Source organism: Ciona intestinalis, unplaced genomic scaffold (assembly GCF_000224145.3).
Source record: "Ciona intestinalis unplaced genomic scaffold, KH HT000070.2, whole genome shotgun sequence".
Classification (NCBI taxonomy): domain Eukaryota; kingdom Metazoa; phylum Chordata; class Ascidiacea; order Phlebobranchia; family Cionidae; genus Ciona; species Ciona intestinalis.
Window position 1 is genome coordinate 138,369 of NW_004190392.2, and position 25,643 is coordinate 164,011.

General features: G+C 34.8%; 4 protein-coding genes across 7 annotated transcripts; 1 reads left to right on the top strand and 3 right to left on the bottom strand.

The window, feature by feature from the left end:
• Nucleotides 1–971: 971 nt before the first annotated feature.
• LOC100182587 (furin-like protease kpc-1) lies at nucleotides 972–12,825 on the bottom strand. 3 transcript variants are annotated; one of them, XM_018815378.2, is made up of 18 exons: nucleotides 12,570–12,825; nucleotides 12,205–12,312; nucleotides 11,894–12,007; nucleotides 11,236–11,382; nucleotides 9,182–9,347; nucleotides 8,562–8,687; nucleotides 8,026–8,188; nucleotides 7,447–7,543; nucleotides 6,497–6,819; nucleotides 5,931–6,116; nucleotides 5,512–5,637; nucleotides 5,189–5,283; nucleotides 4,921–5,078; nucleotides 4,375–4,516; nucleotides 3,809–3,896; nucleotides 3,026–3,244; nucleotides 2,503–2,612; nucleotides 972–1,347 (listed from the first exon to the last, which is right to left on the bottom strand). In XM_018815378.2, the coding sequence occupies exons 1-18, from the start codon at nucleotides 12,777–12,779 to the stop codon at nucleotides 1,232–1,234; spliced, it is 2,694 nt and encodes an 897-aa protein (XP_018670923.1). In that variant the 5' UTR covers nucleotides 12,780–12,825; the 3' UTR covers nucleotides 972–1,231. The 3 variants fall into 3 exon arrangements, with proteins under 3 accessions (XP_018670923.1, XP_018670922.1, XP_002127403.1); XM_018815377.2 differs by having other exon boundaries at nucleotides 972–1,350; XM_002127367.5 differs by having other exon boundaries at nucleotides 972–1,714.
• A 450-nt stretch (nucleotides 12,826–13,275) lies between these two features.
• On the bottom strand, nucleotides 13,276–16,126 carry ci-zf(c2h2)-56 (zinc finger protein Ci-ZF(C2H2)-56). The gene is made up of 3 exons (NM_001128114.1): nucleotides 15,223–16,126; nucleotides 14,859–14,944; nucleotides 13,276–14,639 (listed from the first exon to the last, which is right to left on the bottom strand). Exons 1-3 carry the CDS (start codon nucleotides 15,359–15,361, stop codon nucleotides 13,977–13,979), a joined length of 888 nt encoding a protein of 295 aa, NP_001121586.1. The 5' UTR covers nucleotides 15,362–16,126; the 3' UTR covers nucleotides 13,276–13,976.
• Nucleotides 16,127–17,554: 1,428 nt separating this feature from the next.
• Nucleotides 17,555–20,765, top strand: LOC100177890 (delta-aminolevulinic acid dehydratase-like). Its single transcript, XM_002128144.5, has 6 exons — nucleotides 17,555–17,715; nucleotides 18,151–18,303; nucleotides 18,607–18,765; nucleotides 19,225–19,398; nucleotides 19,773–19,949; nucleotides 20,376–20,765. Exons 1-6 carry the CDS (start codon nucleotides 17,622–17,624, stop codon nucleotides 20,630–20,632), a joined length of 1,014 nt encoding a protein of 337 aa, XP_002128180.1. The 5' UTR covers nucleotides 17,555–17,621; the 3' UTR covers nucleotides 20,633–20,765.
• Nucleotides 20,766–21,111: 346 nt separating this feature from the next.
• On the bottom strand, nucleotides 21,112–25,621 carry LOC100184960 (chromatin assembly factor 1 subunit B-like). Of its 2 annotated transcripts, none has more exons than XM_018815380.2 (10): nucleotides 25,411–25,621; nucleotides 25,134–25,251; nucleotides 24,832–24,940; nucleotides 24,339–24,512; nucleotides 23,810–23,956; nucleotides 23,421–23,511; nucleotides 23,036–23,165; nucleotides 22,394–22,532; nucleotides 21,858–22,124; nucleotides 21,112–21,520 (listed from the first exon to the last, which is right to left on the bottom strand). In XM_018815380.2, the coding sequence occupies exons 1-10, from the start codon at nucleotides 25,534–25,536 to the stop codon at nucleotides 21,367–21,369; spliced, it is 1,455 nt and encodes a 484-aa protein (XP_018670925.1). In that variant the 5' UTR covers nucleotides 25,537–25,621; the 3' UTR covers nucleotides 21,112–21,366. The 2 variants fall into 2 exon arrangements, with proteins under 2 accessions (XP_018670925.1, XP_002127701.1); XM_002127665.5 differs by having other exon boundaries at nucleotides 24,312–24,512; nucleotides 25,411–25,618.
• Between the last annotated feature and the right edge of the window lie 22 nt (nucleotides 25,622–25,643).

The following is a 25,643-nucleotide window of genomic DNA, read 5'->3' on the forward strand; positions in this document are numbered from 1 at the left end:
TAGTCGCTTAAAGATACCACCAAAATTGTACACATAAATCGATTTTAGTGTGACTGTTTTTTTTTGTGGCGCTGTCAAAACACTGTTAGTACAGTTCGGCCTGATGAATACACACGTCACAAAGGTACTATGACGTAACAAGCCAGACAGGGACTGAATCGCATGCTCTCTTTTGCACGGGGTAAGGTCAGACATCCTGCAAGGATTAAAATAGAACATACGCGCTAACACAACACACGATTCATATAGTAAAGTGTAACAATAAAGCACAAAGGTAGCAGCACTGTCTGAGAACCCGGATATTCTAAGTTTAGAGGTAAAATGCTCATAAACCAAGGCATTTACCTAATTTCATACTAAAATGACGCATACGCACGAAGAAACACGATATTAAATGTGATTATTATTATATATAGACTATATTGCTTTTCAAACTGGCGATATTTTGCTATATTATATTGTTATTAGCGTGTGTCACATTCAGAAAATGGTTGCCAACTTCGAAATACGGAGTCGACACAGTCGACAGCGCCGTCTGGCGGATGGTTATTTTAAACTTTGTGTCAAAATGTCCAAGCTTCGAATTACAATCATTACTTATAAAAGAAAGCTATACAATTTCCACAGACCGTTGTTAATTGTTTAAAACACGATCAGGATATTCTATATTACGTATTAAAGGTTTCTTACCCCACAGTAGTCTATTTAGTGGTAAGATAGTGCATGTACCGTACATATTTACGGTAGCGTCCCGCATTAATGAAAGAATATTTACAGAATTTCATATAACCGTATTCTCAAGACTCTAAAATAGCGCTGGTAAAAAAAACACATGATTACGAAATAAGTGGAATTAATGCTACCGGTATCCATCTTACCCTACAGTACTACAGCTTATAATAAGTTACAAAGCGGAAATGTATGGTTTGCTTCAATACTCCAGCTAACCAGACAGTTTTCAAGCCACGACGAACTATTCAAATGTTTTATTACTTACAAATGCACATTGGACTCGCCTTAGGTTTGGCACTGGTTTGAATATACAGTGGTTACTGAAAGGCCGCATGCTTTATCTAACAGACCAGGAATGCAAAAGGCGAAATATATAAAGATTAAAAACAGCGACTCAATCAAAATGTGTTAGACTCAACGGTGAAGCAATAGACAGTTAAACGCCTATATAAATAATGATACAATATAAACTCTATTAGAGTCATTTTTTTCGTATTTTTCAGGAGATCCTTGCTGAACAAGTTCCGCAGCATTGCCAAGCCCAACTGCTGTGTCTACAAAGTCCTTGACGCTTCACCAGTAAGCATTTGCTACGAAAAAATCCGCCGTAACTGACTGCTGAAATCCGAAGGAAAAAAACAACAAAATTAAACGGGGGGAAAGAATCTTCACAAATATCCATGCAGAAGAAACCAGTGTAAGAATGAAAGAGAAAAAGATACAGAATGAAATTAAGCATGATAGATACAATTAGCATACAAAAAAGGCAATAAAAATAAGTTACAAAGGTGTTTTTAAGGGGATAGGGTAGTAGTGTTAGCGGAGTAGTAGTCGTCGTCGTAAAATGAATCTACTGCACTTTCGTTTAGAAGCAAATTAGATTGAGAGCATGTCCAACAGCAGGTTTCAGTGAAATACGGTATGTTGCACCAGTGGCCACTTAGCACTAAGAGACAAGGATTCACCCGAAAATTAGCATAACCTGTAAGAAGCAGACATGCTGTTATATAAACCATAGCCATGCAGCACATGCGTGGAAGCAATAAGAATGAATGCAACTTGTTTATCCTCAAATCGTGGGGCAATGACAGTTGTTATTATACAGGTGTTCAATTTGTATAAAAGTAGTATTTTTCACTGTAAAAAAACGTCTGGCATCGAGCATGAGGTGTAGACATACACCAACTGTGTCTGGTGTATAAGAAGACACCCCTGTTATAACTCAACAGTGAGCATGAGGTGTATGAATACATTATGTGTGGCTGCACTGGCTGGTGTATAGGAAGACATTCATGTTATAACTCAACAGTGAGCATGAGGTGTGTTAATACACCATGTGTGTCTGGTGTATAAGAAGACCTCCATATTACAACTTGACAGTGAGCATGAACTGTACATATTATCCACTATTTCTGCACAAAACTTCACCATTTACATCCAAATTTAAGCCAGGGGCAAATAAAACTATATAAACTTATAATACAAATCGTATCTCGAATTATTAAAGTATTAAGCTTATAGTTTAGTGTTATAGATATCACCAAGTTATTAAGCTAAAGCAAAAAATGGCAAATGCACGTGCAAAAGAACCATAAAGTGTTATAGGCAGTAAAATTTTCTACATATGTATAAACAAAGAACTCTAAAATGTATAAAATAGTATACCAATATTTTTAAATACAGAATTATACTAATTCGAATTTACGAATTTATAACTAATTTAGGCGCATAAAACCCTTTTCAATTAACTTGGATTGAAACGTTACTTACCGTCCTGGCATATAAGGTTACATTGCCCATTTTCGAGCCTTCTCTTCTGAGGGCATCGAGTACATTGGTCATTACGAGGGCCTATGCATGCTTTGCAGCTTGAGTGACACCTGGATAAATGCAGAACAGGTTAAAACTGGCTAAAACTATTAAAAACTAAAGTTATATACACTGTTTACATGTATATATCTATTACTTATTACACTTAATTATATATATATATATAATATATATATATATATATATATATATATATATATATGTATGTGCTTATTGTATTTTTAAACTGGAATTTAAAATGATTACATAGAATGACACCTGGACATTGAAAAAAAAGGCTTAAACTGGTTAAAACCAGTCAAAACTAAACCCAAATGTTATGTGTATGTACAGAACATATTTAAATTTTTAAAACAACATTTAAATTGGTTACGTTGCAAAGAAAATTTTAAATCTAATGTTTATATTGAAAGTTCTTAAAGTTATGATATATACAAAAATTTACTACAACAACAAAATTTACCGCCTGCAGGTCTGACGCCTATAGTCTGGGAAGTGTTGCCGCGGACATGTTCGAACACATCGTTGGTGATGCAAAACATAGCCATCTGCGCATGTTGTACAACGCGTTGGGTAAACACTGCACCCTCGACAAGATGCATTGCATGGACGACAACCAACTGAAGTCGAAACTAGGTACGTCCCTACACCGCATGAAGGGGTGCATTGGCCATCATGGAAACTAAATCAAATGTGCATGTTATGTAGGTATAGTTTTTTGTTATATAGATATACTGTGGGGTAACATGGATACTGTTAGCAGATATTATCTCTTATTTTTTTATCGGGTTTTTAACAATTAACAACGCTTTGTGGAGTGGCAGGGACCAGGGCTATAATTCTTTAAATATTCTCTGTTAATTACCAAATTGGACGATAAAAGAGAATAACATAAACCGTTTTATCCCGCTCTTGTATATTTTGGGTCTAAATGGGTGAGGTGAGGCACACCTGAGACCTGGGGTGTAGGTTTATTGGTCCCACTCTACTCTATTAGGGTAAGGTCTTCAGTGAGGCGCACCTGAGACCTGGGATGTAGGCTTATTGGTCCCGGTCTATTCTATAAGGGTGAGGTCTTCAGTGAGGCACAACTGAGAAATGGGATGTAGGCTTATTGGTCCCGGTCTATTCTATAAGGGTGAGGTCTTCAGTGAGGCACAACTGAGACCTGGGATGTAGGCTTATTGGTCTCTTGTTGCATTAATAGCTAGACTGTAGTTTCTACAACTACAGACACATTACTCACATGAATGAAGATCTGCATGAAGTACAATGGCTGCTTCTGTGGTGACAAGTTAGACAAACACGGTCACATATTCTGCAGTTCTGTACGCCTAGATGAAAACATGAATTAACATAAATTCCTATATCACATAATGTATAAAACATGGGGTGGAATTTACACCTAACATCCCAAACTTTACAATGTAACTTGCTTTATCCTCGCATGGCCGGAAAACGACAGTCCTTAAAACACAGGTGTCCTGTTTCACACACCTCGTGCCCGCTTACAAGTTAACTTTGTGGGTGATCGGTTTTGTTTTACAACCTATTAGTGACCACTGGTTGGAGCAACGAACATGCAAAACTTTTTTATAAACTGTGTGAAACAACATAATGAGTAAAAAAGGGGTAAAAAACCAAACTTCTCGTACTTTACAATATATTGCATAAAACAAAGGGTGAAATTTATAATTTTACATGCAATACCAAATACCCATATTTTAAAACAGCACATGTGAAAAATGGTGGACAAATTATACCCAACACCCAATACATTACGATTAAACATATCCTACAATAACTACATACCATTCCTTGGGTCTCTCTGCAGAAAATATCCCGGACTACATGTCATAACACAAGCACCATTTACAATGGAGAATCCAGGTCTGCATGATGTGCAGTTTGTAGAACGACCAGCATTACAAGTTAGACAGGTTCTCCAACATGGCTACAAAATGCAAGAATTTTGGTAATTTCGGAATTAGAAAATATGATTTAATTGATTGGGACCAGTAAGCCTACATCCCAGCCTCAAGTGTGCCTCACTGAGGACCTCACCCCCTGGAATAGAATAGACTATAGACAGGAACCAATAAGCCTAGACCCCAGGTCTCAGGTGTGAATCACTGGAGACTTTACCCTTATAGAATAAAATGGGACCTTTAAGCCTTTATCCCAGGTCTTAGGTGTTTCTCATGTTCCCTTACGGGTTGTTTAAATTGTCAGCCAAACATTACAGAACATTCCCCAAATAAATCACCCACAAAGTTACATATATACCTGTGTTATACCTGTGTTATGTTGCCCCGCTACATGAAAACAAGTGAGTTCCATTTATTCATTTACTCTTACCTTGCATATATTGGACCCGGGTTCTACATATTGTGATCTGTCACAAGATGCAATGCACATTCCCTGTGGTGTAGACACATGACGACACGCTCGACACTCATGAGGTCCGTAACCACAACAACCGTTGCATTCTGAGTGGCAATGGTCTTGCGGAAATGCTGTAAAAAATTACAAAAGAAAATTTAAAAAAAAGATAAAAGAAAATGTTTAATTAAAAAATATTTTAGTACAAAAATTTAAAAATTGTTAATTTAGGATTTAGTTTTACCATCACAGTTGTTAAAGTGGAAATTAGGTTGGGGGTGGGTTTGTGTTCCGTAAAACAAAAGTTGCCATTTCCTCAGCATTCCTCTACGTGGCTCTCTGTGGGTTAAAATGAAATATTAATTGGCAACACTGGAAAATATACCTGGTAAAACTGGAAAAATATATCTGAAAACACCGAAAATGTATTTGGTAACACTAAAAAATATATCTGAAAACACTGATACAACATATGTGACAGCACTGGAAAACATATTTTGCAGCACTGAAAAAACATATCTGAAAAAACTGGAAAAATATATATGGCAGCACTGCTATATACAATACCTGTATCGTAACCTGTATGGTATATCTTCTATCCTGAGTAGCCAAACACCCATAGGGTTTTCACCCCAATGATGGGTTGTCATGAATTCCCAGTCATTAAAACCACCAGATGAGCGGTCGTAATCTCTGAAAAATAAGAAAAAACATTAAATTTGTTGGTAGGTAATAAGAAACACAATTAGTCTTAGAAGGAGGTAAATATTATTTACAATTATAAATGATGTTGAAAGTGACCCCCGTTAGCATTAATATAGGCTTAGACACTTCATATTTAGTTCCATATACGTATATCAGAAAAAAATTATTATAACAGTGCACAAGTATTGTTTTTAAAATGTTTGTTAATTTTTTTTATTTTTATGATTGTTTGTAAATTTTTATTTTTTTAGAATTTAAAATATTTGTTAAATTTGACCCACCTTCTCTGCAGGATGTTGGACACTGTTCCAGATGGAGAAACAAGGAAGATCTTGAGAGATCCTCTCCTTGGATGTGAGAGCGTGATCCGTAGTACGACGTGCTCGAGGTATAACACCTCGCTTGTTTTACGATGGCAAGCACGAGTGTCCATCGTTACTTCTGTCACTTCTCGTGGAACTATTTCTCTAGAAATGAATGAAAAATAAAGTGTTGCCTGGGTAAAAATTGTAAAAATATCTGTAAACAATAGGTCGAGATGACATTTTGACAAAATTTTAAAACTTTTCTGAAAATGGATGGAAATAAGAGTGTTGCCAGTTTAAAGAATCGTAGTAATAAATATCTGGCAACACTGGGTTGAAGTCAAGTTTTGGCAAGATTTAATGGGAATATTATAATTTTTATATAAATTTCTGTTCAAATATAGTATATATAAAAATCTAATAAAGGTACAATTACTTTAGAGCAAAAAAATGTGAAAAATCTGGTAAACAAGAGACAAGGGGTCCTGTCCTGGGGACAAGTGGTACTTATTGTTCAGATCAAATTACAAGATATGACGTACAGTGCCAGTCTCTGGGGGATCGTTATACATTCGTGCTGTTCAGGGACACGCTTCCAACGACCTGCGACGTGTGTCAGTGCCGCGGCATCTAGCAGGCCGAAGCCGAAGACATGGGACACGTTGAACCCCGCGCCGTTGACAACCCAGTCATGCCCGTGCAAGCCTTGGGATTTTGTTGTGCGGACGATAACGTGTTGTACGTCACGCCAAGTGAGGGCCATGTTGGCTTGTAGCATAAGGGCTATGATGCCAGCTGCCATTGGTGCTGATGCTGAAGTGCCTGTGTGCTCATGGGTGCACCTTCTATGTAAGTCTGTTGTGATCTGGTAAAAATACGGTAAACGGTAAAATGCTAATAAGAGTTATATTTTGAGTAAACGTTTTAGAAAGTTTAGAGTTTAAACAAGAACCAAACAAACAAAAATAATTATATACATATATATAAACATAATATTATTTTAAAAATCGATTTCAAGTTATTTTGTAAGTGTCAAAATCTTTTTAATGAGGTTTAAACCTTAAACTTGAATTGAATCGAAAAATTTCGAAGACTGTAAAGGATCCTAATCCTACTTGAAAGGTCAACTAGAGGTCAAGTTGTCGCGCGTTTAGTCGAAAAATTGAATTCCTTACATGGTAAACTATGGGGTTTAGAATTTGAGGAATTTTGGTTCAAATTGCAGAGATTTTGAGAATAAACGCAACAAAAATACAAAGTTTTTTACAACAACAAAATTAAAAAAAGTAACATTTTTGTAAGAACTATAAAACAAAAAAAGTAAGAAAAGCAAAAATACAGCAAAAACATATACAAAATTGCTTAAAATTAACAATTTTTCTAATATTATTTCAACAAAAGCAAAACACATCAAAATTCACAAAGCATTTTGCTGTGCTAATGCATTTTTACAGTTTTTTCTTTTCTTTCCTTTAGAAGTAAATATACTTACAACTTTTCCCTCATTTATTTCTCCACTGCTATATGTAGTAGCTAATGTAGAAGCACAACCCTCCAAATACCATGGCCGGTTTCCCCGTTCAGATACACTACGCATGCAAGCAAAATAAAAGCAAACAAATTGGCAACAAAAAACACAAAGCAACAAAAATTATACAGATACTACTTAAGCAGTACTAAAAATAACATCAAATCCTAAAAAATCAAGAAAAATAAGTCTTTATTTTTGCTCTAAAGGAAATTTTTTATATGCTGTTGCTTTTTGGAGCATTTTTTTAAATTTTTTTTATGCAAGGCTGTTAATTTGGATAATTATTAAGTGTCTTGCCCAAAGACACATAAACCCACAATGGTAGCAGCATAGAGCACAGAACACGGTACCATTCGGTAACAATTTAAGCGCCTAAACCACTGAGCCACATGTAAATAAAAATTCTCGCTACAATAAAACATAAAAAAATAACAAAAACTAGGAATCTAAGGCGAAATAAACAAAACATACAAACTTTCCTACAAACTACACCTACAGCCACAAAAAAACTTCCAACAAAAAATGTACAAAAATAAATACCTGCTAATCCCAATGGTGTATATGCTGTTAATATAACCGTCACACGAACAACTGTCTTTATTGTGTCCCCCATTCCCAGAAGCCCATACAAATATAGAGCCATTTCCACCTCGGCCATATTTTGCTCCAGATTTAAATGCAGCTTTTGCTAACGGACCTGGACCTAAGAATTTTGGTTTAACGCTGAGTATGTATTTTTGAAACAGGGGTGACATTATATGTTTTGGCATCCCAGTTTTGCTGTTAGATGTCTATGCAAAAAGTATGGCCAAAATATATTGTATTCACCACATTAAACATTGAATTTCCTTATACTCAAGTTAAGAACAAGCACGAGGTGTATGAAACAGAACACTCCTGTTATAACGACTGTCCTACCACGCCATGCGAGGATAAATAAGTTACATTTCATCATTTATACAAAAACTATAAAAGTAAAATACAATCCTAGGTGTTGTGGCAACGGGCCAATTTTGGAATAAATCCCAGGTCCCTGACATGGACCTCACCTACATAGAAACAAAATAAAACTCTACCTTCTACCGTTTCCCCATCGTCATCTGGACCCCATGAAGCGCTGTATATATCAATGCGATCCTGGGCAAAGTTAAGAGAATGAGCTTCGACGCGATCTGTTACTTCTCCATCTAACATCCGAACTCCTAGGTGGGAGCAAAACATCTTTTCATTGATAAAAGTCATCAAATCATTGATAAACGTCAGCAATTATCAGGTAAAAGATAAAGTTATCCGTCGTTGATGAAAAAATGAAAGGTATAAATTTATTAAGTAAATATTTTTTTATTTTTTTAGATTTGCGTCACAGAAAACGACAGTTGTTATAACTTATAACACAGGTGTTCATACACCTTGAGCCAGCTTACGAGTTATCATGTATGTAACTTTGTGGGTCATTGTTTTTATGTGTGTCTGACGATTTAGAAAACCCATTAGTGACCACTAGGTTGGAGAAATTGCAATTGTAATTATTTTATAAAACAGCCTAATTAAGATCCTTTTAGGCTCCATATTTAAGTATACTGATATACAATATATTCTTAGTTCTACTGTTCTTAATTATCAGTGTTTCCAGCTTAATTATCAGTGTTTCCAGATATATTTATAAAAAGTGTTGCCAGTCATTAAACCCACTTACCCCCAATACTGGCCCCATGTGCCACCCCCACTATACAGATGTGGTTATCCAACACTGCTGCCACAACCCCAGCACATCTGGTCCCATGTTTATTCTCGTTAGATGGGTCGTAACGGGGTGTTGGGTCAGTGTCTCGGTCGTTAATATCAATTGAAGCAAATCTATCCTGAAAAATTGGTTAATTTTTTTTAAATTGTAAAAAATTATTTTTATATATATACAATTTTAGTTTTGACTTTTTTTTATTTTTGAACTGTTTTAAACTGTATATATATATATATATATATATATATAGCTTTACAAAATATTTTTTTTATTTTGAAGTACATTTTAGTACATAGTTGTTGAAACAGATGAAATTAAAATTAGTTAAAGGTAATATTGCATGTGTAAGCTAAATATAAAGTCAATCCAATACATATTTGATAGGAAAACTATACCATGTAAAATAAAAGGCAAAAAATATATAAAGAGTTTTTCAAAAACAATATTTATATCCCATGTACTGTAACGTGCAAACCCATTTTATAGCTTAGATTAACTAAATTCTAAATTGAACACCTTTTTAACTATATTAATGTGAATTGTACCAGCATAAAGGGATTTCAGCATTGATTGCATTTTCTGCCACTAATAGCATTATAAAATCAAACATTCAATTACGTTCAAAGCAGGAGAAAACTTGAAGCAATTGTAAAATTGACGTAAAAATTTGTGCCTTGAACTGTAGGGCAGGAAATATGTTTGGGCAATTTAGGAAGTTAAATAAACAGTAGCCCACCCACGAGGGTAGCAATTACGTGCGTCAATTTGCGGAAATTGGTAAAATCATTGCTAGTATAGAAATTGCACTCGTACATTGAAACAGGAAATTGTTGGAAGAATTGGCTTGGGACAGTAATTAATTAAAACTAAATGCTGTATATGCATAAAGGAGAAAAATATGGACTTTTTGTAAAGAGTGAATTGCACACTAGGACATATATAAAATTGAAATGCAAAAAGACATGAACAAGAATGTGTCCTTGGGCAAGACATTTAACACAAACCCTGATAATGTCTCACCAAATGACAGACAAAACGTCATTCCTTTAAGATCACAAAAACAAACAACTGCCAGAAGATCTCTTTCACACTTATGAAAAACAACTTTTGCAAAAGAAACACACACACACACACACAAGCAGTTATTAAGCTGCTATACTTAACACATAGATATATTAATATGAAACCACATTCCAAGTAATACAGACAGGATAGGCCAGTCTATATTTCTCAATAGTTAAAATTGCAAGAAGTCATTTTCCAGACAAAGTACTATGCACTTATATGAGTCAGAGTCATTACCTTTTATCTCTGCTTACAGGAAATCAAACTGGTTAAAACTACTTCCAAGTAAAAATGCGTTTGCTAAAATAACCAGATCTGCTTCTAATTTACTTTTAATTGAAGCCGCCCTGCCTTAAGGGTTATTATTTCGTGGATTTTTCAAAGTGCAAACAAACTTAAAACTGGTTGTACAAATATTGCGGTAAAAATGATCCAGCAAAATATTTAAAAAATGCTAAATATTTAAATTTTTTAATCATACTAGCTTTATATAGGCATCTGTCAATGTAAATGCAAGAAAACAAGTTTTAACTGAAACCAAATAAAGAAAACCGGTATTCTGGTATGAAAAATCACATTTTTTACTGTTTGATTTAAATAAAAGATGCAAAAATTACTGAATACCATTCCAGATTCTACATATCTAAGCAACAAATTGGCAACCTATTGGTATTATACAAAAAAAATATGATGTATTGTATTATAAATAATGGGAAAAATAAATATATATATATATATATACATAATGGTTATCAAAACATAATAAAATCTGTAATGAAAAAATATAATAGGTATTAATAATAAAATATAATAGGTATTACCGGTAAAATATAATATGTATAGAAATGCAATAAAAACCTGAAATGGAAAAATAAAATGGTAATAATGGGACAATGCAGTAGTTATGAACATACAATAAAAGCTGTCAGCAGTCTTAGACTTACATAATTTCTAATAAGATCAGGATGTGTGGTCTCTAACCCATCATCTAATATAGTGACTACAACTCCTTCACCATGGAAACCAGCGATCCAAGCTTCTTCTATCCTCATACTGGATGGACAACTTTGTGATCTATTGTTCCCGCAGTGCTGGGATTTAAATATTGGTTATTATATAAACTGTAGTGTTGTTGTAGTTAATAAATGTAACTTATTTAACCTTGCGTGGCGGAGCAATGACAGTCATTTATAATTTGAGTGTTCTATTTGATACACATTGTACCCACTTTTAAGTTTAATTTAAATACTGTTTAATAAATATATATATATATATATATATGCTGCATTTTTAGCGAGTTGTAATGAATAAATGCAACTTATTTATCTTATATACATATTTTCAGTGGGGAAATTTACGTTACTATAATTCGAGTGTTCTGTTTCATACACCCGGTACCAGCTTACAAGTTACCTGTTACCACATACGTAACTTTGAAGATTATGGGGATATCTATTTTTATGTATAGGCTCAGGCTGTAGTTCATAAGGGCCTCATACCCATAACCTCTGAACTAAAGGCAGGCACAGTAACCACGGAGTCAAAAAATAGTACAACAAATTACTTGATATAATTTTCAGTTAAAAGGCATAAACTACGTACCATATACCACATTTCATCCCAAGATGGATCATTCGGAGATGGTTCGTTGTTAGTGATTGAGACAGGGTCACGTTTTACCCGTTTTAGAACACGAAGCCTCTCCACCATTATTACCTATAAAAAATCAAAGAATTTAAATTTTATATAAAGGTACATAATTTTTAGTTTATATAAAGGATTCAGCACCAGATTTTCAAAATAAAATGTATCTAAAGTAAAAAACTATCTTTATACACAAAATTGACTTGCATTTGGAAATATTATTTGCCAGAGTTTGACATGTTATTATAAAGATTTTATTAGAAAATTACATCTCTTTTAAGGCGTTTTAGCTTAGGTGTGTCGCGGTGTTCTGTTTCCAAAGATCTTTTCCGTATACGATGGTCTTTGAAGATGTACCAGCCTTCCAAGTTGCCAACCTTGTAAATATACCACATTAATGTCACTGTATTGCCATAGTTTTGCTAGCATGGCACCACAAAAAGACCATTATGTAGACTTAATTTAACAATAACATACACGAAAACATTTTTTTTACAGTTACTTAAAAGCCTAAAAGAGATTTTTGGACATTTTTTGAAAATATAGAATTCTTTTTTACAGTTATATAAAACACCTGGCTGCAACAACACATAGATATAATAACTTAAGGGGGTTTAAATATATAATATATTACTTGTCCAAGGTTCATAAATCCGTGATTTCTTGCAACTTCATTTGCATCTCTGTCTGGTGGAATTTCGACCGCGAACTCGTTCAAATAAACGCGGTGTCGCTTTGGAAAATATTTTCTTGTGGCATCAGAGGTACATGATAAATATAAAACAAGTGAAAAAAGGAAAAACACAAAGTGTGCGCTACTGCAGTGCGACGGACAGATTTTCATTTTTTATAAATTCATTTGCTTTCCTGTATGAATGATAATACAAAATTAATATATATATAATTGTGATTATATAACGCCATTGGTTTCATTTGTAGACACAAACATATATTATATACATATATAATGTCTTTGGTTTTGCTAACAGAATTACCTATACTGTTTTTTTTAAGCCTTACAAAAACTTTAAGCCGCAAATTACGGTAAAACACTACTACGAATTAAAAATAGTGCTATATAATTGTGGGCTACGTAACCAAAACTAACCAATACTTAAATATGTCAGGAAAACAAAGCGTTAAAGTTGGCCTACTAAGCTGTGCCTAGGTCAAAACACACGCATGCTTTCTCCGCAAATTTAATTATACCCGCCCGCTAGCTCAAGACCGTGCGTATACTGACACTACTGCCGTTTGAACTCAAAATGCGCGTCGGGAACTCTTTTTACTATCGTTGTCACGCGTAACTGCTCGATTGCGTGTCGAACCGTACGCTACAACGATCGGCCAAACTTCAACATTTTTTTATATTTGCTGCGCTTGTTGTGCCGCCGTATGTAAATAAGTAAATAACGCTGTTTTTCGTGGGTCGCAAAGTAAACAACAGTATTTGCTGAAAGAGATTAAAGAACCCCCGGACAGTGTTTATTATACGCATTGCACAGCCAAGACGATCACTAACTAACATAATATTCGTTCTTTCTTTTTCGCTTGTCGATAAAAGACCCTAACATTTTATATTATAAATTCCCCCTAAGTCTAGCTTACACCTATATACCTGAGCTTATAAATACACCACAATGATCCCTATAGAATACACTTTGCTCTGATTTGCATGCAACCTAATAATTAAAACCATTTAAAAGCTGAACATAGTAAAAAACTAGGCTAAAACATTAAAAATTTAGGAAAGAGTTTTGTTGATTGCAAACTGTATAGCAAACAAAGAAATTGTATTTAAAAGCAAACACCAGAAAGTTTGTAAAAAAACATCAGTTACATTTAGTTTCTGCAATAATATTCTCGATTAAATATGTAATTTAAACAAAAATTTGGTTAAAACGGAAGAATGCAAAAAATGTACTACTCTATTGCAATAAAATGCCAGCACTTCAGTATACTATGACTTTTATCACTTAATATCTCTTTTTGTTTAAAAAAATAATCTATCGTTCTATCATAACCCTGGTATATAAAAATCTTATAACTTTTGTGGCTCCTTGGGCAAGATGTAACATAATTTTTTTGCAGGTCTTGGGACAGCTTTGTTAGAAGGCAAATCACTTAAAGTATCAGTAGAACCACCTGTGGCTAAATATATATTATGTTTTTCCCGCATATGCTTAGAAAGGGAAGATTTTCGTTTATACTTTTGACCACAAATCAGGCACGTTGTTACTTGCTTTTGAAAGTGGGGGCAGTGATCAGGTGTGTGGTGCTGGTCTAGGTCTGATTTTTGTGTAAATACACCATTACAATCCTGACAAGAGAAAATATTATGAGTAATTTTATGTTGGTTCAAGCTTTTCAATCTTCCAAAGCCCTTCGGACACATTTCACATTTGTATGGTTTTATTTCTGAGTGAACTTTAATGTGCTGACGAAATTGAGCCCGCTGTTCAAATAACGATTTGCATATTTTGCAAACATACTGCTTCTTCTTTTTCTTTTTTTTATTCTTTTTTGAGGATTGTTTTAGATTTTCGGCAATGGTAGAAACATTCAGTACATCAGGCTTAAGTCGCTCAACGTTGTTATTACATGTACTTTGGCCCTGGACCTCTTGTTGATCAGGAATTGTAGCAGTTGAGTTTTCTTCATTGGCGTTTAAATTAAATTCAAATTCCATTGTAGAATTTGCAACCTGTATAAAAAATACAAAATGATGTGTACGAAACAACACCCATGTTATAAAGGCTGTCGTTTCCGACCACATGAGGATAAAGAAAATTACATTCAATCATTTGTTCTAGACTAAAAAACCCTGGAGAAAAAAAGGAAAAAAGATAACTTTTATAGTTATTAGTTATCCAATATCGTAACAGATAAAAAAATCACATCCATTAAATTCATTTTCGTATACCCTTTCTTTTTTAACATCTTCTGAATGCACAACTGGTGAATTGGTCACAGTCTGCTTTTCTGCTACTATTTGTTGAACTGGAAAATCTAAAAAAATGGAAAACATATCTAAAATGATATGCAGAGCCTTTAAACTAACTTTTACTGTACTCTGCAATGTAGTTATGCCCGCTTATACAAATGATAAAAAACATCCCAAAAATAATGACTTACAAAGTTACATACGTCGTAATTCATTAGCAAACACACGGTATATAAAACAGTACACCAGTGTTATAAGGACTGTCGTTTCCCCGCTCTGTGAGCATAAATAAGTAAAATTCATTCATTTATATATGAAAAAAAGGAAGTAGGTAATGACATACTGGTACTGCTTGAAATTTCCTCTTTTATTTCCATGCAATAGGGTGGAAGGAGAAGCAAAGTCCTGTAATGGCTCGTCTTGTAATGTAGAAACTGTCTTGGTGTTTTCTCTTGTTTTTTTTCTTGGTATAGGTGTTGCATTCAAATCTGTTAACGTAACTTGGGGCATAGAATCCATAGATGTTACATTTAGTATGGTGAAATCCTGTGTGTTGGTATTGTCTTCTAGTTGTGTATGAGCTGGTGTTTTTTCTACAGCCTGTATTTGTGGTAGGGGAGGTATGGGTGGAAGGTTTTGACATTTTTTAGCATTATCTATGTTTGAGTTTTGTTTTAATGATGAAGTAGTCTCCTCAATGGGTACATAATTTTGAACATATTCTATGATTGAGTTTTGTTTTGAAAATTGAGTGCTTTCTTCAAAATGCTCTATAGTGTCAGATAGTTGTTTTAAGGAGCCCAAATGTTGGTAGTATTCTTTGTTTAACTTCTTACAAATAGCGTCGAGTTTTTCAGTGAATATTTGCATCTTGTTTTTAGCTTGGGGGTTGTACATGTTTGGTACATGTAAACCTTGAGAGAGAAAGCAAGCATTTGGGACTGAAGTCTGGAATAATTTGACTAGCTCTGTTAAAGTTTGCTGTTTTGTCATTTGCTTGCTTTTTGACTGAATTTCACAAGCAGTGTTCAGAATCCCAAAGGAATTTTTAACCTCTTCAAATGTATATGTTTCCAGGCAGAGAGAGAACAGTTCACTAAACATGAGGTGCGAGTAATTGGAAAGAAAACATAGAAGATCATTTATTACATATTTTGTGCCAATGACGTCCAAAACAGTTGCACAAACCAATCTTTTAGTTCCATGCATTGTATAGAACACAGTGTTAAATGCAGAGAAACTACAAGACCTGTAACATAAAAGAAATTTTTACAAATTATGGCAGAAACAAAAATTGATCAATTTAAAATGATTGAACATACAGTATAAAGCACCATATTGGTAACAAAAAAACACTTTAGCCTAAAACTTATAGAATAAGAAAAATTTAAACTGCCAAATACGTATTAAACTTATTTGGTAAGAGTAAAAAACGTTTTAAAACATAAAACTATTAAAAGTAAAACATGTTAAATCATATGGATTGGCACTTTTATAACGTTACGTATCGAACAGTTTTGTTAACAGAAAAGTATAAAGAGATCACAAAAACCATATTCGAAAGCCAAGAGGTTAAGGTATGCTGGAATTGATACTCCACACATGATTAAGTATAACAAAGTACCAAAATCTAGTCAGAGGATGGTAGTTTCCGACGAGATCTCATGTGTAAAAACCAAAAGTTTGTTAGCGAAATCAGCTGTGCAACTGCAATATTCTGCAGATCAGCCTATAGTTAAAAGCAAGTACTAAAATCGACTTAAAATTTCATGATTCTGGTTCTGAATCTGAAGAATCGCTAGAGAGACAATCTAATACTTCACCAAGTACAGTTTTCTTTAAATCTTGGACAAATAACAAATCCATTTCTACATCCCCTGGCTTATCAGTGTTACTTATAGGGTTTTCTGGATCAAAAGAAATCGGGTCTTTGCTTTCGTTATCAGCGTTTGTTGATTCAGTTTTTGTTAGAAAGTCTTTTACGCGGCTTAGCACCAAAGGATTTTCCATTTTCCGCATATTTGGTTTTGTAATACTTGTCCCTTTTGGTGACTTATTATTAGACGGGTGCTGTAAATCGAGTTTTTTCTTCCAGGATTTACATTCTAATGCGGCATCAACTAGATCTTTACAAGTCTCTTGCTTCTCAGAAGCAGAAACATCTGAAGCAGCCATTCAAATCCTTTATTCAGACGCCTTTTGTTTTGTGAACGCTTACACCGTATACATTCGTATTTTGAACAGTTTTTTACGATTTTTCTGTAATTTTACAGGTTTAGTTAGTTAAGCGTGTACCAGGTCTGAAAAAAGAATAGATCTTGAATATAACAGTTTATATCTAGCTATATATGCTAAATAAAATAACATACGATAAAGAACACATGCAAATCTTGTTTGAGAAATTCTGGGGAATCCCCATATGGAATTTAACATAGAAATCAAATACTTAAAACGAAGTGTGTGTTTTTTAACGGGTCGTGCTTATAACGCGACAGATTTTGTTCAGTTTTCCCTATAATAATGTGAACTCTATATCTACAAACATGCATATGTCACCCAATCTCTATTATTACGATGATGTATTACAGCTACGTTTCAACAGTCGTGTTTTTAAGGAAACTTTGATATGTTATGAACATTTGTATGTGTTGTATTGGTACACATGATATACAGTTACTTGCAAGTTGCAAAATGTATTAATTTTCTGGTGTGTATAGATATTTAGGAATAAAAACATTAAAAATGACTGAGTCCAGCTTCAAAAACTACTTGCATAGTTCAATACACCACCCCACCTTAAGAGCATGGAATTCAATACCTTCAACATTAAATGCAGGTATATGTGTTTTGTTAAAACCATATGTTTGACTAAATATTGATATAAACCTGTATTATTTTCTGTCCATTAATGTTATGTAGTAGAAATGTTTTTTCAAGAATTGGCACAGCATTTTTACAACTATTATGTCATGCCTTTTGTCCAAAACGTTATTTTTTTCTGTTTTATCAATAACCGTGTTTTATGAACTGTGTTACCTCTACAACTTGTCATTTCGCTTTTGTAAACTCTTTCGTTCTTCGTGATCAAAGAGACAAAATAAATTTTACTCGTAATGAAATGCTTTGTACTTAAATGTTGTTTAAAAATAATTTGAGACTTTGTCACAAAATTGCTGTTAAAGTTTGGTATAAAAAAATTTCATATTTACATGCTTAATACCAAGAATAAATAAAGATATTTTGAGATTTTATCATATTTGTTCGTCTGCAGATAACTTCATGTATCCTGTCTTTATCACTGATACCAGTGATGCCGCTTATGAACCAATTCCATCTTTACCTGAGCAAGCAAGGCATGGTGTGGACCATTTAGTAAAGTATCTGGCACCACTGGTTCAAGGGAAAGACTGCCTGCCATTAAAAGGTATAGTTTTAGGTAGAATAACTTGCACCTGCTACTATTGTAGTGTGGGCTAGACACCTATTAGCAATTGCTTTAATCCCAGTGGTCGCCAGAAATAATCACTTACGAAGTTAAATATGTGGTCACCTGTAAGTGGGCAAGAGGTGTCTAAAATAAAACACTTGTGTTTAACGGCTGTCATTGCCCCTATACAAGTATGAATAAGTTACATTCATTTATACATTTTATAAGATAGTTTATCCTGGTTTAAATTTACATTCATTCATATGGTATTGGAATAATTCGTTTACTTTTACATTTCAGCTGTTTTGGTGTTTGGGGTCCCAACCCAGATAAAGAAGGATGGTTGTGGTAGTGCAGCTGATGATGAAATGGGACCCGTTATACGAGGAATTAAAAAACTTAGAAAAGCTTTTCCTAATTTGCTTGTTGCTGCAGATGTATGTTTGTGTGCGTATACAGGTTAGTCTTTTTTTTATTTCTTTGTGCCCAGATTTTTTGGTAACATGTCTTAAAAATGACCTAAGTCAAGTCAACGTTTATTTATTTGCCCGGCGCTGTGACGTAGTGGTTAACGTTCCTGGCTCTAAAGATTACAGCTCAAGGCTTGACCGAACTATTATTGTTGTTGTACTTGTTTTTGGGCAAGACAGTTAGCGAAAATTGTTCCAACCCAGTAGTGACCTTGTATATACCCTCACAAAGTTATTTACATAGTAAGCAGGCACGAGATGAATATTTATGCTATAGCAACTGCTGTTCCCTAGTCACGTAAGAATAAACATTACATTTATTCAATTTTGGCCTAAAATATAAGCTCTGATCCACAGCAATCTATTGATGTAGCTACAAAATTAATATTCTGGTATAAAAATATACAAATTAATGCTACAAAATAAATATACCGCCCAACTATTACAGATCATGGTCACTGTGGGATTTTGAATGAAAATGGGACAATTAACAATCCACCAAGTATTAAAAGATTAGCGGAAGTAGCTGTGAATTACGCCAAAGCTGGAGCTCATGTTGTCGCACCGAGTGATATGATGGATTGTAGGATTAAAGCAATAAAACATGGACTACATGAAGCTGGTAAGATATTTGCAGTAAGATCTTGGGCTAAAACTAGCGGTTACTTTATTCTATATGGGTGAAGTCATTGACTGGTTATGGGACTTTGGCCTAAATATGTGACATGTCACACTGCAGGATCTCACCCATGTAAATTAGAGTACACTATTTTTAGATCTAGGATTTAGGCAGATTTGGCCCAGTACCCCAATATCTAGACATCAGACTACTTACATAGGTCATAATAGAATGTGGAATTGGGCCAACTTTGGTCTAAATCTCAGAATGCATGGCATGTCATGCTGCAGGACCTCACCCACATAGAATATATTTGACTACCCTATTTTCCATGCACACACCTAGCATTAAGGCTTCTAATCTCTTTTATTTACCAGGTTTAGCTGGCTGTACCACTGTTCTAAGCTACAGTGCAAAGTTTTCCTCCTGTTTTTACGGCCCTTTCCGTGACGCTGCTCAATCCGCACCAAGTTTTGGTGATCGTAAATGTTACCAACTTCCTCCAGGTTCGAGGGGCCTTGCTATTCGTGCAGCTGATCGGGATGTACAAGAAGGTAAGAAAATATACAGAAAAAATTATTTTCCAAGTATCCAGCGCTGTGGCTTAGTGGTTAGCGCACCTGCCTGTAACCCAGAGGTAGTAGGTTCAGGGCTCGTTGCTGCTACCATTGTGGGAGAATCTGTACTTGGGTAAAATACACTTAACGGCAATTGTGCTAAATACAGTTTTATTCTACAACCAATTTTTGTCATGAGTTTATATTTATGCAACCTCTTGCTTTAATTCTGAGCACTTGAATCTAACCAAGGGGATACAGGTTCAAGGCCCAGTGTTGCAAGAAAATAATCATCTATTAAGTAACATATATGGTAACTGGAAATAGAGCACACAAGTGTTTAAAACAGAACACACATTTTCTTGCCCTACCATGCGAGGATAAAAAGGTTAAATTCATTCATTCATAATAATTTTCCTACAGGTGCTGATATGCTAATGGTCAAACCTGGCATGCCATACTTAGACATCATCTTTGAAATCAAGCAGAAATATCCCCACCACACGATGGCAGCATACCATGTATCTGGGGAGTATGCAATGTTATGCCATGGGGCCAGTAATGGGGCTCTGGATCTAAAATCTGCAGTTTTGGAAAGCTTTTCTTCACTGAGAAGAGCGGGAACAGATGTGATAATCACCTATTTCACCCCAAGAGTTCTGAAATGGTTAAAAGAATGAATTTTGCTCGAAAAATGTAAGCTTTCATTTATACCAATATTTGCCTATGCAATTTCATTCGACTGGATTAAGTTTTACGTAAAAAAGTAAGCCTTGTTTTACAGTTTATCCTAATAAAAGTTCTAAAATAGTTGTATCCTAATAAAAGTTCTAAAATAGTTGAATATAAGCTATTTTGTATTTTTCATACCAACACTTGCCTATGCAGTTTAATTGAGTTCATTTTTGCTAGAAATGTAAACTTATTCATTGTTAATTGTTAAAAGAACAAAAAGTATGGGACATTATGGGCTAACAGTATCCATCTTACCCCACAGCACTATATGTGTATATTTGGCAGTTTGGTTTCAATGCAGTCAATAGTAATGGCAATAACTTTAGACCTTAAGTTTGTAATTATCTAGTACTACTGCGTTACACTTACACCTACACCTACACGCATACATTAACATTAAACAATATTCATTTTCTTCTCAAAATTTACAATTCAAAACTAATATCATGATAGATCAGTTTTATTTACGGAAGGTAATACGGTACAAGCATACAAAAGCCAGTTCATGAAATTCACCACATTATTTAAAATTGCCATAGAAATATTGCCTCTTTTGGGGTACTTGGCCAAACCTGGCCTAAATCCTAGGTCGTGCTTCCACGGCAATTATGTTGCTGCGTTTGCGTTTATGGTGAATTTCATGAAATAAAGCCAAATATTTTTGTACGGAGGACAAAAACTAAGTGTCATTGGTAACTGGTGTTAGCTGTATTCTTCTTGGAGCAGATTTTCCGGTAGGTTTTGTTGGTTTGATAGTTTTAGGCTCAGTGAACGCCTTGTTGCTAGGCGAGTTGTCATTTACTGGTGTGAGTTTTACCCTCCTGGGTGTGTGGCTGGTTTTAAAAGGAAAGGTTTAAAAGACTACAGTAATAAGCTATAAACGTCAAACAGTTTAAAATGCAGGGGAGGCAGGAATAGTTAGACACGCATACCTATCAATCTAACATACCATACCACAGTGCAGCCCTGGTTTGGCACGTAGGGCTGTAATGATTAGTTTAGATTTTGAATTTTAAGGCCCAAAATATATACAACCCACAAAGTTACACACATGGTAATTCATATGCGGACACAAGGTGTATGAAACAGAACACCTGTGCTATAATCACTGTCCTTGCCCCACCGACCACCACACGAGGGTAATCAGTTAAAGTCAACAATATTCTTTACCTTTGTTGAGGTATTTCTTCTTTTTGTTCCTTTGCTTTCAGATCACTTTCTATTCTCATTTCAACATCATTTATTTTTTCCTTCACATCAGACACTTCCATAGCCATATCTTGGTTATTAGTTTGCTCCATTTTGGATTCTGTAGATTCTGTATTCTCTTCTTTGGATGGTGGAGTAAAAATCTCTCCAAGTTCATTTTTGTCAAACTCAACAAGAGAGCAAAACCCATCTCGGGAAGAAATGACTAAAAATAACCCGTCTGAACTCCTGAAAAAAGAAAGATTTTTATATTGTTTTAAATGTCATTCATGTCATTTTTACTTTTGGTACTTGATGGTGATGGTGAATGAATGTAACTTGCTTTATCCTCACGTGGCGGGGTAATGACAGTCGTTATAACACGGATTTTCTATTTCATACACCTCGTGCCCGCTTACGAGTTACCATGCATGTTACTTTGTGGGCATAGGCTTTCTCTTATTCTCTAATATACATTTCCAATTCCAAATATTCTTAATTTAAAACTGAAAACTTACCAGCTTAGATCTGTAATGGAAGCATAATGTATGTTAGAAATAACAGCAAACGGCAGAACTTGTTGTGTGTCGTACATTACAACTGTGTCATTAGAAGCAACAGCAAATATGCAACGGTATTCCAACTTAAATGAGGGTTCTGCAAAAACATCAAGATTATTATCAAATAATTCGCAAGTCTATGTTGCTGCCTATTACTTTTTTACTCAACGATTTATGATACCTGTCACCTTTTTTAGCCCTTTTTAACCACCCGTTTTCCAAAGATATGAATGAATGTAACTTATTTTATCCTCTTGTGACTGGAAAACTTTGGTCACTGACTCACTATTACACCGGGGTTCTGTTTCACACACCCCGTACTTGCTCACGAGTTACATCTATAGTTGACAACCCATTAGTGACCACTAGGTTGAACCTATTGCCATTAAGTGTCTTGCCTAACCCATGCCATTAAGTGTCTTGCCTAACCTATTGCCATTAAGTGTCTTGCCTAAGGACACATACGCCCACAATGGTAGCAGCGACAAGCCTTAAAACAATAACCTCTGGGTTATAGGCAGGCGCGCTAACCAACTGTGCCACAGGGGCGCCTAAGACAGTACCGTATACCTATTTAACATTTTATATGGTATAACTTACCAGAACTCAACTTTTTCAGTTTATAAAACACAGGAGAACAAGCCACAATACTTGCTGGCTGTTGTAACCCTGGTAGGTAAGCTACAGGTTTTGAAAAGTTGCCACGAGGAAATATTAACGCTGTGTTTATCTGAAAAAAGTAAAATAAATTTATTAATAGGATTTTTTCATTTTTAATGTATGGTTGATAATTTAACCCATTAGTTACTACTGGGTTGGCATAATTTTTGCTAGTGGCTAACAGCACATATGCCCACAATGGTAGCAGAGTTAAGCCTTGAACCCGTAACCTCTGAGCTGGAGGCAGACACGCAGCCACACGCTAACCAATTTCACATCATAGCACTGCCTCTAAAATATTAATTAAGATGCGATTTTGTCTCACTTGTTGTGGGGGAAGATTTTCTTTTTCGTTTTCCACCTGAAGACATCCAGCTGGTGCAATTAACATTTTACCATCTTTGCTGAAAGACAACCTAAAACAAGATTAAATAAATGTTTTTGCACTGATGCAATCCTAGTGTTGTATAATATGGATTAATAAGCTTAAATCCTAAGTCTCAGGTTTGCTTCACTGAAGACCTCACCCTCATAGAATAGAATGAGACCAATAAGCCTACATCCCAGGCCTCAGGTGTGCCTCACTGAAAACCTCACCCTTATGGAATAGAACAGCCTTGTCCCAATAAGCCTACACCCCAGGTCTTAGGTGTGCTTAACTGAAGATCTCTGACCCCCAAAAAACACACATCTGACACATGTAAATCCTCTTACCTTCTTCTAACAACTGATTCATCGTGAAATAATCTTTGCATTTTCTTATTTTCCTTCTCAGATTCAGCTTGATTAGCAGTTGGTTGCATCATCTTATTAATACAGTGAACCATCTTCTTCGTTTGTGTGTTGTATATTCTTAGTGATCTGAAATAAATCTTATTTTTAGTCATAGTTACAACCACTACATTATACACATTTACAGTTAAAATTAAGATCCTTTTTTTTAATTTCCATTATATAAAATTAACTTATTTATTCTCAAACGGTGGGGCAATGACAGTTCTTATTACACAGGCGTTCTGTTTTACATGTACCTACGAGTTACCACTTTACGTATGTAACTTTGTGACCAATGGGGACAATGCCATTTAGGCTAAATATATATTGGACTTAAGACTATTACATATTTCATAGCACCAGATCAGGGTCAGATTTACGAAATTTATTACAGTTACTTAACTCCCTAAGTATAATTGATTTTTGATATTGTATTGTTCACCTATCGCAGCTTAGTGTAGCTACATACTGTCCCAATGGGTCCCACGCCACTCCATGCACAAAGTGCTTTGCTTCAGATAGAATAGCCATCTTCTGCCCTTTGTTAACATCCCATAACACAGCTGTGTGGTCGACAGAACCAGTGACAATATACAGATCGTCACTTGACCAGCAAAGGTCATTGATATCTTCCAAATGCCCCCTTTGTGATAAATTTATGGAGTTAAATGAATAAATGTATCTTGCTTTTAACTTGAAATGACGTTTAATGTACTTCAGTGTGCAGTTTATCAATTTGTTTAGGTTAATTTTGGAATTAATGAATGAAAGTAACTTGCTTTATCCTCACATGGCTATAAAACGACAGTCGTTAAAACATGGGTGTTCTGTTTTATATATATACCTCAGGCCCACTTACGTATGTTACTGTGGGTGTTTTTTATGTACGGTTAACAATTTAGACAAATTTAAATGACAATATGGTTTCTGTGATGTAAATATTGTTTTAAAGCATTTCTAACCTTAATATTTTAGCAGCACACCAAACTTCTATGTTCTTTCCATCATCTGGGTCAAATATGTTCGGTGCTTCTTCTTTTTCGCTCAATTTCCATAAAATGACTGTTGCATCTAGAATAATGAATCATGTAGATTATTCATCTCAAATGGCAAGGCAACGATAGTCGTTATAACATGGGTTTTCTGTTTTTTATACCCCATGCCCACTTACGATTTACCACGTTTGGAACTTTGTGGGTGATTTAAACATAGTTTTTATCAGATTTTTTATTAAACAATAAACAAGAGAGCAATATATTATTACCGTCTCCAGCGGAAGCGAGGTAGACTCCACTTTTTGAAAATCGAACAATATTTACTGCTTTGTCATGACGACTGAGGTTGGATAGAAATCTTATTTCACCTTTTCTATATTCCCAAACCTGCATGGTTTTTACTTAAAAATAAATTAAACAAAACAGCAAAACAATGTGTCAAAATAAACATTGATTGCTTGTGCATGGTTTTGTCTTCCAAATTTTTGAATTTCTCCAATATATGAATATATAAACAGGTACGTTTAACGTTGTAAGTACACTTACACGAACATTGTTGTCTAAACCAGCTGTAGCAATACGTTGAGGCTGATTCTCTATTTTCGGCTGAACGTCAATCGAAAATATTGCTTCTTTAGCGTGCCATGATATTTCTGGTGTAGTGACTTTCATTTCTTACAATCTGATAACTTTAAACACTTAAAAACACCTAAATAATGTACAGCAAAAAGTACAATAAAATGTAAATACAGCAATTTTCCCGCCAAACCATTGAACCG